Genomic DNA, 14,613 nt, shown 5'->3' on the forward strand with positions numbered 1-14,613 from the left:
TGAGATTAATTTTTTTTTTAATAAAAAAAAAGGCTTTTACCTAAAAATGTGTTACTCGTTAAAAAACAACCCAAACATGGTTCATAGTTTTGAAAACCCAGAAATTGAGTTACAATAATACCCTTATAAGCCAATAAATGGATTGCTCTTCATAAAAATAACTCCAAAATGTAACCCAACACTCGCAACTCCATCCATCCATCCATCCATTTTCTACCGCTTGTCTCGTTGGGGGGGGTCGCGCGGGGGATGCTAGAGCCTATCTCAGCTGCATTCGGGCGGTAGGCGGGGTACACCCTGGACAAGTCGCCACCTCATCACAGCACTCGCAACTCTTAAATTGAATTATCAAAATAACCCAGCATTTTTTTTTGTGTGTAGCCTCATATTTTGCATTATGCATTTATTACTGGTCCAGTATGAGATTGCATGACAGTAATGTGATATGTTTTACATTAAAAGAAAAGGAAACAACCAATTTCCTAAATACACTTAGTTGTTTTTGGAGAATGACGGTGAGACAAACTGGACCAACAAAACCTTTAACACACACATTTCTCAGCCAATAAAAGGGCAGAATTACAAGCAGATGGACACACACACACACACACAATACATCTGGCAGTCAGACTTCGACATTAATGTGTGTAGGCTTTACGTAATGCTCACAAATACGTGTGCGATGATCCAAACTAGTAGAGACATGTCGTCCACTTATTAGCTCTCCTCCTTTACGCCTCCTTCTGCTCTTAACTTTTCATCTTCCACAACTTCCCTCCTCTGTATCTTCTTTTGCTGCTTGGCAGGTTACGTTAACATGCAACATGTACAGTATATGTTCGGATGTGGCTCAACTCTGTCGAAGAACTGTTGAACAAATCTGGTGCCGAAGGGCTGATCTGGAGTTGAAGTATCTTTGTTGTGTAGTCTGTGTTGGTTATGTGATGCCGACTGCTGCCAAGATCACAACAGGCTTCTACAAGAAGTACAAGTTGTCTGCAAACCAAGACAGTAGCTCCAAGTCAGCCATTACTTTGATTGACTGAAAACTGTACGGCTTTTAGGGCTGCAAGGGTTACCCAGAGATCGGTAGGTTGTGAGTTCATAACCCAAAAAATTGATTGCTCTTACCATTTTTTATACCAAAGACTATAAAAATGGGACCCATTACCTCCCTGCTTGGCAGTCAGCATCAAGGGTTGGAATTGGGGGTTAAATCACCAAAAATGATTCCCGGGCAAGGCCACCGCTGCTGCTCACTGCTCCCCTCACCTGCCAGGGGGGGAACAAGGGGATGGGTCAAATGCAGAGGACACATTTCGCCACACCTAGTGTGTGTGTGACAATCATTGGTACTTTATTAGTCGAAATGTCGACAATAGTCGTGACGTCATCACCATACTTGCCAACCTTGAGACCTCCGAATTCGGGAGATTATTGGCTTTATTTGAACAAAAAATCTTACGGTACATCAAACATATGTTTCTTATTACAATGGTGTCCTTAAATAAAACAGTGAACATACAAGACAACTTGTCTTTTAGTAGTAAGTAAACAAACAAACGCTCCTAATTTAGCTGCTGACGTATGCAGTAACATATTGTCATTTATCATTCTATTATTTTGTCAACATTATTAAGGACAAGCTGTAAAAATTGATTATTAATCTAGTTGTTTATTTACTGTAAATATCTGCTTATTTTCAGTTTCAACATGTTCTATCTACACTTCTGTTAAAATGGAATAATCACTTATTCTTCTGTTGTTTGGATACTTTACATTAGTTTTGGATGATACTACAAATTTTGGTATCAATCCGATACCAAGTCGTTACAGGATCATACATTGGTCATACTCAAAATCCTCATGTGTCCAGGGACATATTTCCTGAGTTTATAAACATAATATAAAAAAAAAAAAAAAAAAAAAAATATATATATATATATATATATATATTTATATATATATTCATATATATATATATATTTATATATTTTGTGATGCTAAAAAATATCAATGTAATCATAGTAGTATCAATGAGATACGTTTCTGTACTTAGTATCATTACAGTTGATGTTAGGTGTAGATCCACCCATGGTATTTGTTTACATTTTCACGCCGGTGAGCTACAGTGGGTATGTGAAGCATGTTTCGCTATTCCTCGTTCTGCAGGGATGACCGGTACTTTTTAGAGGCGGTATAGTACCGAATATGATTCATTAGTATCGCGGTACTATACTAGTACTAGTATACCATACAACCCGAATATGAATAAATATTTATGAATTAATTACTCATCTTTGTTGTTCCTAAGCACATGCCTAAAATAACTTAAGCTGCATTTACAAGTCAATGGAAAAATTAAAGCCTTTACATATGTTTACACTTTATTATCCGATTAGTTGACTAATCGTTAAGATAATCATTGACTAATTAACTATCAAAATTATCGTTAGTTGCAGCCCTAATGTGTTTATGTAAAAATCTAAATCAATTCAACTTTCGAGTTAGACTTCAAAATAAAAAAACAGGTTTGGTAAATACTCTTAACCCCTCAGAAAACAGGACAATTAAGAGTGTGCAACAAAAGAAACATACATATTTTAGTCAAAGACTATTTAGAGCAGTGGTGCCAAACCACCGGTCTGGGGCCAGGTACCAGTCGGTGATGCATTTGCTACTGGGCCGCACAGAACCAGCTTCCCAGTCTATGCATACGTTCCTTCTAAAACACAAACACGAGTCAAACGCAAACAAACGTCTACCGCACTGTGGAACACTCCCTGTCACTTTTGATGGACAAACCCTGAAAATATAAACAGCTTTGGTCCTTGGTCCTTGGTCCTTGGTGCTGAAGCAGCATTCATTTTAGTATGGACAAGAGTGGAAAAAAAAAAAAAAAAAAAGATTTGTTATAAGTTTTTTCTTGGCCAGTTTTGATTTGTGTTTCAGGTTTTATTTATTATTGTATGTAGTGCTGGATGTTATACTTAGTGGTGTCTTTATTTGGCTTTGTCTAGTGATGGTCATTTTCTACTGCATTTTTTATTTAGTTAAAGGGGAAATGCACTGTTTTTTTTTTAATTTTGCCTATCTTTCACAATCTTAATGAGAGAAAAGAAAAGAAAGTTTTTTTTTTGTTTTGTTTTTTTTCATTCTAATTTATAAAAATCGTCTCCTTCTTGATGGCTGTCAATGCAGCTAAAGCAGATCTGGGAAAATTAAGGCCCGGGGGCCTAGGGGTGTAACGGTACACAAAAATTTCGGTTCGGTACGTACCTCGGTTTAGAGGTCACGGTTCGGTTAATTTTCGGTACAGTAAGAAAATAACAAAATATAAATTTTGGGGTTATTTATTCATCAAATTTGCAAAATCTTCGACCAAAAATATTTTTCTCAGTGGAATATTTGATGTGAAGTAATCGGAACCTTGGATAGGTCAATAATTCATAATAACATTGATTTTGAATCAATATTATGTTTTGAGCAATGACAGTTTGAAAGAAAAAAAAAACAGCTTTTTTTTTTATTAGTGAACATTGCAACTTTTTCTAAATTACATTTAACCTTTAAGCTTTTTTATTTCACTTTTGTTATGTTTTTGTTTATTTTAATAGTATTTTTAGAATGTGCCGTGGGCCTTTAAAACGTTAGCTGAGGGCCGCAAATGGCCTCCGGGGCACACTTTTGACACCCCTGCTATAGATAATAAAAAATTAAATCTGATAAATCTATGGATAAAAAGCAGAGCCTGGCGACGCATGCGCGTTTATCATAACTCCCTTGCTCTCTCTGTCTCTGCCCCTCCCTCACCAATGCTGCTGCACGCACAATCTGTTTTGTTTTTAACCCCTTCTTAACCCTGAATGTACATTGAAAATACATGCAACCCTAACTCAAAATGCCAGACATTTGAGGCATTTAAGAAACTCCGCCCTGACAGCTCTGCAAAAGAGGACTTATGGTCAGTCTATCCTAGCCCGTTAGCTGCTAGCATGCCGTGTGTTGTGCCTCGGTGTGCATTGTTTACACAACGTGCGTTACGCTACTTAATATGTCCGTGTGGAAACTCGTTTGGTACACCTCCGAACCGAACCGGAACCCCTGTATCGAAACGGTTCAATACAAAGACACGTACCGTTACACCCCTACGGGGGCCGCAAGAGGCCCGTTAAGCTTTTCAATCTGGCCCGCCGAACACTCCCAAATAATTTTTTTAGATATTTAAGATGGAAACTGTAGCTGCCATTATGATCAAATTACCGTAAGTCTTGAACTATAAAAAAGTATTTCAATGGTTGGAATCTGCACTTTTGCATGATATCCTAGTTACTATGGTCATCTAATTAATTACTATGGTAATCTAATTAGTTACTATGGTAATCTAAGTCATAGCAGCTCAGACGAGGCACTAAGCAGTGTGGGCGGGGTGCGTTTCCACAGAGTGTTTCCAGAGCGGCCAGCCTGAAATGCGGGTGTCGGGCAGACGCGGAAGGAGATTTTTACAACAAAGTTCTAAAGCTTAGTGATATATCAGATGTATCAGGTTATAGGTGGGTTTATTTTTTACCCTTTGCGTTCATATTTCGCTGTGTTTGTTGCATTTTTGTTGCGTTTCGCTTGATTGTAAAATATGTCGATCGAGGGGCGGAGGGTGTGACGTTCATATGTTGTCAATATTCAGTGTTTTATCGTTCATAGTTAATATTGTAAATCCCACATTCTTTATTTTCATGTACATTCTGGGTGTCTCATTCAGTGAAAAAAATGCAAAATTCCTTTTTGTTTTTTAAGGCGGTCTGTCTTAAAGTTTTTAGTATTCAATCAGACATTATTGTGAGGTTTTGTATTAGTGTTCCTAAAAATAGATATACCGGCCCCCAGACACATATTTTTCTCAAAAATAATTGCCCAGGCCTGAGCTAAAGGGAGAAATCTATTCTGCCTCTAAATCACTTTAAAATGCATCCAAAAACGGTCATCAATACTTCATTTAGGTTCTGTAACATGTATAATAACCAAGCTGTAACAACATTGTTATTGTAAGAGCGAGCACTGAGGAACTATTTATTTAGCTTAGTAACACATCGTCTTGCAATGGCATGCTACGACATTGGCCGTAATCTAGCTACGGCAAGAGGTGAGCTAGCTTTTGCATCAGCAGCTGAATCGCTTTTGAGTTTGTAAACAACACAATGCGATAGGACAGCGATCTGTACTGACTGACAAACATGAACAATCATATTACAGTATCTGTAAAGTATTAGCTCGACAGCGTATGTACTGTAGTTGTAATAACAAGCATGACGTGCAACATGTATCATGATCAATATTAAAGTGGGACTCGATGGACAGTTGTCTGTTCGGTCTAGCTGGCCCGGAGACATTTTTTGGGTTTATTTTGGATTAACACGCCATTTATGTCAAAATAGCTTAGTTGACATTTATAGCGTCAAAGTCACGCCGACCTCACTCTCTTGGCTTCCGTCTGTTCCAAAGTTTTAACCGCTGTCCGTGCCCATTTCTATAAGCGGTAGGTCATCCTCTGTATATTCAGCTTCAAAAAGATAAGTTCGTAAATCCTTATCTGTCCAAAAATAGTCGTCTTCATTGTCTATTACAAAGTCTGCCGTTTTTAGAACACACTCGCGTTTGTTTCTGGCAACTGAAAATGAATGTGAGGAAAGCAGTTCCGGTAATGCATAAAATTACCAAAATATGGCAAATATTTTGCATATTACATATTGTTATGAACGTGTCTCTTACTACATTATATATATATTTGCAGTGTGTATATAAAACATACTACATATTGTTATGAACGTGTCTGTTACTACATTATGTATATATATATATATATATATATATATATATATATATATATATATATATATATATATATATATATATATGTATACTTGCAGTGTGTATATAAAACATACTACATATTGTTATGAAGGTGTCTGTTACTACATTATATATACTGTATATATACTTGCAGTGTGTATATAAAACATACTACATATTGTTATGAAGGTGTCTGTTACTACATTATATATACTGTATATATATTTGCAGTGTGTATATAAAACATACTACATATTGTTATGAACGTGTCTGTTACTACATTATGTATATATATATATATATATATATATATATGTATACTTGCAGTGTGTATATAAAACATACTACATATTGTTATGAAGGTGTCTGTTACTACATTATATAGACTGTATATATACTTGCAGTGTGTATATAAAACATACTACATATTGTTATGAAGGTGTCTGTTACTACATTATATATATATACTTGCAGTGTGTATATAAAACATACTACATATTGTTATGAAGGTGTCTGTTACTACATTATATATATATATATATATATATATATATATATATATATATATATATATATATAGATATATATATAGATATATATATATGTCTTAATAAGGTTATCCAAAAAATAGTGCTCGATACCGTAGTAGAGCGCAATATATGTATGTGTGGGGAAAAAAATCACAAGACTATTTCATCTCTACAGGCCTGTTTCATGAGGGGGGTACCCTCAATCATCAGGAGATTTTAATGGGAGCATTCGCATACCGTGGTTTATATAGGGCACAGAGTGGGTGGGTACAGGCTGGCCTAGGGGCGTGGTGATTGGCTCATGTGTTACCTAGGAGGTGTTTCCGTCTATGGCGGCATGCTGTTACAATTTCGCTGCGCTTGTTGAGGGATGACAGGTCTGGACGGTAAATAATAAACAGTTTCTCTTTCAAGCATAGGTTGCATCTTTTATTACCACTATTGTAAGGTGTGCTGGATGCAAGAATTTGCCATGTTATTGAATATTCAACATTATTGTCTTTGAGGTCCCAAATGTGTTTGCTGAGTTCTGTGGTATTTCGCAAGTTTTTGTTCCTGAAAGAAGCCTTGTGATTGTTCCATCTGGTTTTGAATTCTCCCTTGGTTAATCCTACATATGTGTCGGATGTGTTAATGTCCTTGCGTATTACCTTAGATTGGTAGACAACTGATGTTTGTAAGCACCCCCCGTTGAGAGGGCAATCAGGTTTCTTTCGACAGTTACAGTCTTTGTTGGTTTTGGAGTCGCTCTGTCTGGGGGCCGACGGCTCATTTGCAATTGTTTTGTTGTGGTTTGAGATGATTTGTCGTATATTGTTCATGCAGCTGTAGCTCAATTTAATGTTGTTCTTGTTGAATACTTTTCTTAGGGTGTTGTCTTTGGGAAAGTGTTTGTCAATCAGATTGAGGAATTTGTGTCCAATGTTAGTTGAGACGTTTTTGCTGTATGGGGGGTTGTACCAGATGATGTCGTTTCGTTTTCTGTTCTTTTTTGGCTGGTTTCCTGGCGTGGGTTCATAGGTGAGGGTGAAATTGTATCCGCTTTCATCAAGGGCTTTTTGGTACGGGGGGGTTGTTTGGTCAAATTCAGCTTTGCTAGATGACAGCATCGATAGCCTTTTATTGATTCCGGTAGGTATTCTTTTCGTGGTGGTGGGTGGGTGGTTGCTGTCATGGTGCACGTATTGGAGTGTTGTGTTGGGTTTCGTGAATGGTTGGTAGCTGTTATTTCTCAGGTTGAAAGTGACGTCAAGGAAGTTGACGGTTTGCTTGTTGGCTTCAATCGTGATCCGTAGGCCATTCTCTTTGAAAATTTGGCATATGCGCTTCTTGGTATTCTCGCTGCTCCTTGGCGAGGCGCGACACACTGCCAGTCCGTCATCACGGTAAATACCAAGGTTCAGATTGAGGCTAGCGAGCTGGGAGAGGAGGAAACTCCCAACGAGTTCACACGTTTCTGCTCCGTCAAAACTTCCCATAGTGACGTCAAATGCTGCATTGTTCTTTTTTTGCCATGGTGTACTGTTGTGGATGAGAATTGAGTTTTTTGCGTGGATGATGATGATGTTTCTTTCGTTGCCTGTGATTGAGTCGTAGTCTGAGGCGAAGTCTAGTGCTTGAGTCAGTAGGTCTTGCGTGATGGAAGGGTAAAATTCCTCGATATCAAAGGAGATAAAGTTGTGCTGTTGTTTGTCTTGGATGTTGTTGAACCATTTGATTACTGCTGCTGTATTTCTCCATTGGTTGAGTGGTGTTTTGTCCTTGATTTTTGTGTTGACTCTGTCCAGGATTATTTTGCTGATTTTTCCTATTTGAGATTTAGTTGGATTTATTAGTCGGCATGTTGGGTTATTTGCGAAGTTGGGTTTGTGGTCCTTCAATGTGATGAAGGCTTCCTTGTTGGCTGTGGCGTCCACCCTGTCCTCAATGTCCAGTTCAGCCGCGATCCTTTTATTTTCCAGGTGGATGTTCTGTAAGGTGTTGGGTTGCGCTTTTTTGTATGATTTGGTGATGCTTCTGTCCAGTAAGGTGTGGTGTTCTGGTATGTCCATTCTGTAGAAGTTTGTGGATAACCTTATTAAGACATATACTCCGCTCCAAATTGACATTTGTTGAGCACTGTACGACGATCAGAAATGGAAAAATTCAACATCGACTACTCCACGAAGAACATTCCCATACCCGCGCAGAATGACTACAAGCTAAGGCTCATAGAAAAGACGGAACACTTCCTAAGAAGGATGCGGTGGAAAACACATTTTTTCCTCCACCCTGAAACAAAAGGAACGCAAAAGAAAACTTACGGATTCAAATCTACCAAGAACCCACCCACAGTTGAGGAACTAAAGGATTTTGAGAACGACATGCTCAAAATGATACAATCAGTCAAATTCAAGCCAATCCGCAACCCACTCCTCACCAAGCTGAAAAATGACAAGGAGCGCATCAAGAAAGTAAACAACCTCATCATAGCTGCCGATAAAACCACAAACTTCTACAGAATGGACATACCAGAACACCACACCTTACTGGACAGAATTATCACCAAATCATACAAAAAAGCGCAACCCAACACCTTACAGAACATCCACCTGGAAAATAAAAGGATCGCGGCTGAACTGGACATTGAGGACAGGGTGGACGCCACAGCCAACAAGGAAGCCTTCATCACATTGAAAGACCACAAACCCAACTTCGCAAATAACCCAACATGCCGACTAATAAACCCAACTAAATCTGAAATAGGAAAAATCAGCAAAATAATCCTGGACAGAGTCAACACAAAAATCAAGGACAAAACACCACTCAACCAATGGAGAAATACAGCAGCAGTAATCAAATGGTTCAACAACATCCAAGACAAACAACAGCACAACTTTATCTCCTTTGATATCGAGGAATTTTACCCTTCCATCACGCAAGACCTACTGACTCAAGCACTAGACTTCGCCTCAGACTACGACTCAATCACAGGCAACGAAAGAAACATCATCATCCACGCAAAAAACTCAATTCTCATCCACAACAGTACACCATGGCAAAAAAAGAACAATGCAGCATTTGACGTCACTATGGGAAGTTTTGACGGAGCAGAAACGTGTGAACTCGTTGGGAGTTTCCTCCTCTCCCAGCTCGCTAGCCTCAATCTGAACCTTGGTATTTACCGTGATGACGGACTGGCAGTGTGTCGCGCCTCGCCAAGGAGCAGCGAGAATACCAAGAAGCGCATATGCCAAATTTTCAAAGAGAACGGCCTACGGATCACGATTGAAGCCAACAAGCAAACCGTCAACTTCCCTGACGTCACTTTCAACCTGAGAAATAACAGCTACCAACCATTCACGAAACCCAACACAACACTCCAATACGTGCACCATGACAGCAACCACCCACCCACCACCACGAAAAGAATACCTACCGGAATCAATAAAAGGCTATCGATGCTGTCATCTAGCAAAGCTGAATTTGACCAAACAACCCCCCCGTACCAAAAAGCCCTTGATGAAAGCGGATACAATTTCACCCTCACCTATGAACCCACGCCAGGAAACCAGCCAAAAAAGAACAGAAAACGAAACGACATCATCTGGTACAACCCCCCATACAGCAAAAACGTCTCAACTAACATTGGACACAAATTCCTCAATCTGATTGACAAACACTTTCCCAAAGACAACACCCTAAGAAAAGTATTCAACAAGAACAACATTAAATTGAGCTACAGCTGCATGAACAATATACGACAAATCATCTCAAACCACAACAAAACAATTGCAAATGAGCCGTCGGCCCCCAGACAGAGCGACTCCAAAACCAACAAAGACTGTAACTGTCGAAAGAAACCTGATTGCCCTCTCAACGGGGGGTGCTTACAAACATCAGTTGTCTACCAATCTAAGGTAATACGCAAGGACATTAACACATCCGACACATATGTAGGATTAACCGAGGGAGAATTCAAAACCAGATGGAACAATCACAAGGCTTCTTTCAGGAACAAAAACTTGCGAAATACCACAGAACTCAGCAAACACATTTGGGACCTCAAAGACAATAATGTTGAATATTCAATAACATGGCAAATTCTTGCATCCAGCACACCTTACAATAGTGGTAATAAAAGATGCAACCTATGCTTGAAAGAGAAACTGTTTATTATTTACCGTCCAGACCTGTCATCCCTCAACAAGCGCAGCGAAATTGTAACAGCATGCCGCCATAGACGGAAACACCTCCTAGGTAACACATGAGCCAATCACCACGCCCCTAGGCCAGCCTGTACCCACCCACTCTGTGCCCTATATAAACCACGGTATGCGAATGCTCCCATTAAAATCTCCTGATGATTGAGGGTACCCCCCTCATGAAACAGGCCTGTAGAGATGAAATAGTCTTGTGATTTTTTTTCCCACACATACATATATATATATATATATATATATATATATATATATATATATATATATATATATATATATATATATATTTGCAGTGTGTATATAAAACATACTACATATTGTTATGAAGGTGTCTGTTGCTACATTATATATATATATATATATATATATATATATATATATATATATATATATATATATATATATATATATATATATATATATATATACTTGCAGTGTGTATATAAAACATACTACATATTGTTATGAACGTGTCTGTTACTACATTATATATATATACTTGCAGTGTGTATATAAAATGTTGATGGAGTGTTTGAAGTTGTTTTAGAGGGATTTGAAGGCTGACCCCCATTGGCTGGATTTTGTAAGTATTTTTTATCATCTTTAAAATCGTAAAAAAAAAGAAAAAAAAAAGACATGTCTTCTTGTCTCTTATAATGATTGTGATTGATGGGCAAAATTCCGAAAAAAAAGTGTAGTTCCCCTTTAATCTATGTGTGTTGTTTTGTTCAAATAATCAGCCTATGTATCCTACTACAGTATATGTAGCTTCGACCAGTAAAACTGCTACCTGAATATGCCACTTTAGTATATTGTTGTACGCTAGAACAAACACTTAATTGTGATGTTTGGAGTTTTACCTGCTGTCATGCAGTCTTCTATCAGTGCAATATCAATTAAGATGGTTGAGACTTATTTGTTCAAGTTCCCTTTTCCGTAATGCTTTGAATTACACTAAAAATATTCATACTTGGAAAATAGAAACTGCAATGTTTTTTTTATAGAACAAAGTTTTTGTCTGCAGAAAAAAATATTTCTAGGTTCAACTCTGTATTGACATTCTACACTGTTAAGCTCAAATACTGAACCTATTCACAGACTAACTTTGAAACTTTATAGACATTTCTCCAACAGGAGACGCAGTTTCATTCATTCGTTTAATTAGTTATAACACAACTGTCCATAAGAGTTTTGTGCATTTACATTTTTATTTTTTTTTAAACATTTTTTTTAACAGCTGTTGGCTACAAAACCTGATTTGGCATTTCATATACAAGATAAATATATCATTGTTTTCTCTATAGTTCATTAACAGTAATTATTAACACCTATTGGTCTACGTATAGAAGAAGGTGCTTGCCTCCGTTTTTGTCGTTTTTAGGTGGCACCTTAATTTATTGGTTGTCCCCCTTTGTGCCCACCCCCAACTCAAAATAGTCTTGATCCGCCCCTGTCGGCAAGTTGATGGTACAGTATATACAACAAGGTCCATAAAAAGTTAAGTTAGTCAGCATCAACTTCAGACATAAACAGTACAATAAAATACACAGACTTAGGTATTATAATAAAAACAGAATAAAATGGAGAACTATATAAAACAATAGGTTGCATGACCTCAGCTCAGGACAAATCAATATTAAAGTCACCATAGAGAAGTGTTATAGTTCCAGTGTGCTATGTTGTTGTATATAATAAGTGTGCTGAAGGAAAAAAATAGACATCTCCTTTTGCCGAGTAAGTTAAAGTGCTAATATTATTGCACATATTAGCCCACATGTCGTTAGCATTAACAGAAATGTTTACGTATGGACCATTGCACCAAAAAAACATGCATAAGTGTGTCTATGTATGAAATATTGCACACATATGAATGCCAAACTTTCCATAGATAGCCATAGAAATATATTGGAACTAATGGCAAATATATCTCATTTTATTATAGATCTATATATTATATTTTTACTCTTGTCCTTGACAACGATGTATCACTTATAACGCATCACAAAATTTAATTATTTATATATTTTATTTAAAAAATGTTATTGTTTTATTTTTTGTCCTGACAAATCATATTGTTGATGTAGATGATCATATGTGCTGTACAGATTTACTTTAAAAATAGAACTGTGGAATACTTCTGTTTTTGCCTTATTTGTATTTGACCTTATTAAAAGGATTTATATTATGTTGGGCACAAAAACAACAACAATAACAGAACAACATCAGCAAATACTGTATGAACAAATATGAATTGAAAAATTATAGCAAAGGATAGAAAGTACTTTATCGATCCCTGGGGGAAATTCAGCACCACAGTTCGCTCACAATAGACAATAAACACTTAGGTATTTTTTACATATGAAGAATATAAATACAGTCTATTATCACAACAAAATTAGGCATAATAATGTGTTAATTCCACGGTATCGGTTGATATCGGGATCGGTCATTAAGAATTGGACAATATCAGAATATCGGATATCGGCAAAAAGCCATTATCGGACATCTCTAGTTTTTAATGAACCTACAGTATTTTTACATGATGGCATTCGATGAACCACATTTCTTTCCTGGAAATTGCAAAATGAAATATCAAATTCCTGTTTGGTGTGGTCTTTTCCAGTCAATCCCATCGATGTGCTGAAGGTCCTGGAGCTGTCGGAGGACATGGAGGGCGTGTCATTGGAGGCGGGGCTGTGCACGAGCAGGATGGGCCGAGAAGAGACAGACCTCTCCTTTAAGATCAACAAGATCCAACTGAGCGCCCCCACCAAGCAGCTGTTCCCTGGTACAGTAAAGCCCACTTCTTAGCACAGTTTAGTTTGGCACGCGTCCAAATAATCCATCCGTACCACTTTTTGGCACCCTTCACTTGCCGTACTTACAGTATAGAGCCACATGTCACCAAGATGTCTTTGTTTACTCTGTTGTCTTTTGACTTTATGTTCTTATTGACGTCATCTGCACTTTTTCCAGATTCTCAATTCCCCGTGGACTTCTCACTGATGACAACAGTTCGGGCCATGAAGGACTCGCAGGTCTTTCTGCTCTCCCTTTACGACCCACAGGTGTGTACACCCTAGAGATGCGCGGTTTGCGGGCACAACCGCGGAGTCCGCGGATTATCCGCGGATCGGGCGGATGAAATAAAAAAAAATTAGATTTTATCCGCGGGTCGGGTTGGGTCGGGTGGTTGAAATAAAAAAAAATTAGATTTTAAATAGATTCAGGTGGGTGGCAGTTAAACCAATTCGGAAATATATATACATAGTTAAATATTGTTACCCACATACGAAAAACGAGCAGGCACCTGCAGCATATGCCACAACAGAAGAAAAAAAAAGAAAAGAGATGGACACTTTTACGGAGCGGAGAAGGGAGGCCTCGCCGGGGTCCGGGATCGAGGGCCCCACCGGGAGCCGTAGCTGAGGCGATCCGCGAGAAGGGCCCGACGCACGTCCAGGGTCACCACCGCGCCCACCGCACCGACACCCCGCCTCGTCCGCCTTCGCCGCGGCCGGCGTCACGCGCAGCAGGTAAGCAGCTTACCTGCCCGCCACCCCCGTGGCCGGGGGCTCGTAACAGGGGTCACTCCGCGCGCTCCGCCCGCGCAGCTTACCTGCCCGCCACCCCTGTTGCCGGGGGCGCGTAACAGGGGTCACTCCGCGCGCAGTGCGCTCACGAAAGGGGTGGGGCTCACCCTGGTTGATATAGACAGCAGCTAGGACTGTGGCCATGGAAGTTGGAACCCGCTATGGAGTGTGTAACAACCCACCTGCCGAATCAACTAGCCCTGAAAATGGATGGCGCTGGAGTGTCGGGCCTATATACCCGGCCGTCGCCGGCAGCGAGACGCGCTTGGAGGTGCGCTCAGCGCGGCTCCCATATGATTGCGCACTGGTGTGCGTCTGGGTCGTGACAGCGTGGCACGCGAATGTCTGTGCTGCATTGGATCAGTCTCCTTTCTTTAACAGGCAAAAGCTTTATAACCTCACTAATGCCTTGCATCGTCTATATTAGATATATAACAACGGGCG

General features: G+C 39.0%; 1 protein-coding gene across 2 annotated transcripts in view; it reads left to right on the forward strand.

Moving 5' to 3' along the window:
• Window positions 1-14,613, forward strand: part of LOC133621806 (uncharacterized) — a 150,893-nt gene that overhangs the window by 58,529 nt on the left and 77,751 nt on the right. For both annotated transcript variants that reach the window (XM_061984177.1, XM_061984176.1), the window contains exons 4-5: window positions 13,200-13,364; window positions 13,553-13,644. In XM_061984177.1, the coding sequence (XP_061840161.1) occupies window positions 13,200-13,364; window positions 13,553-13,644 (257 nt within the window). The remainder of the gene's footprint in view (window positions 1-13,199; window positions 13,365-13,552; window positions 13,645-14,613) is intronic.

This window comes from Nerophis lumbriciformis, linkage group LG25 (assembly GCF_033978685.3).
Source record: "Nerophis lumbriciformis linkage group LG25, RoL_Nlum_v2.1, whole genome shotgun sequence".
Lineage (NCBI taxonomy): Eukaryota > Metazoa > Chordata > Actinopteri > Syngnathiformes > Syngnathidae > Nerophis > Nerophis lumbriciformis.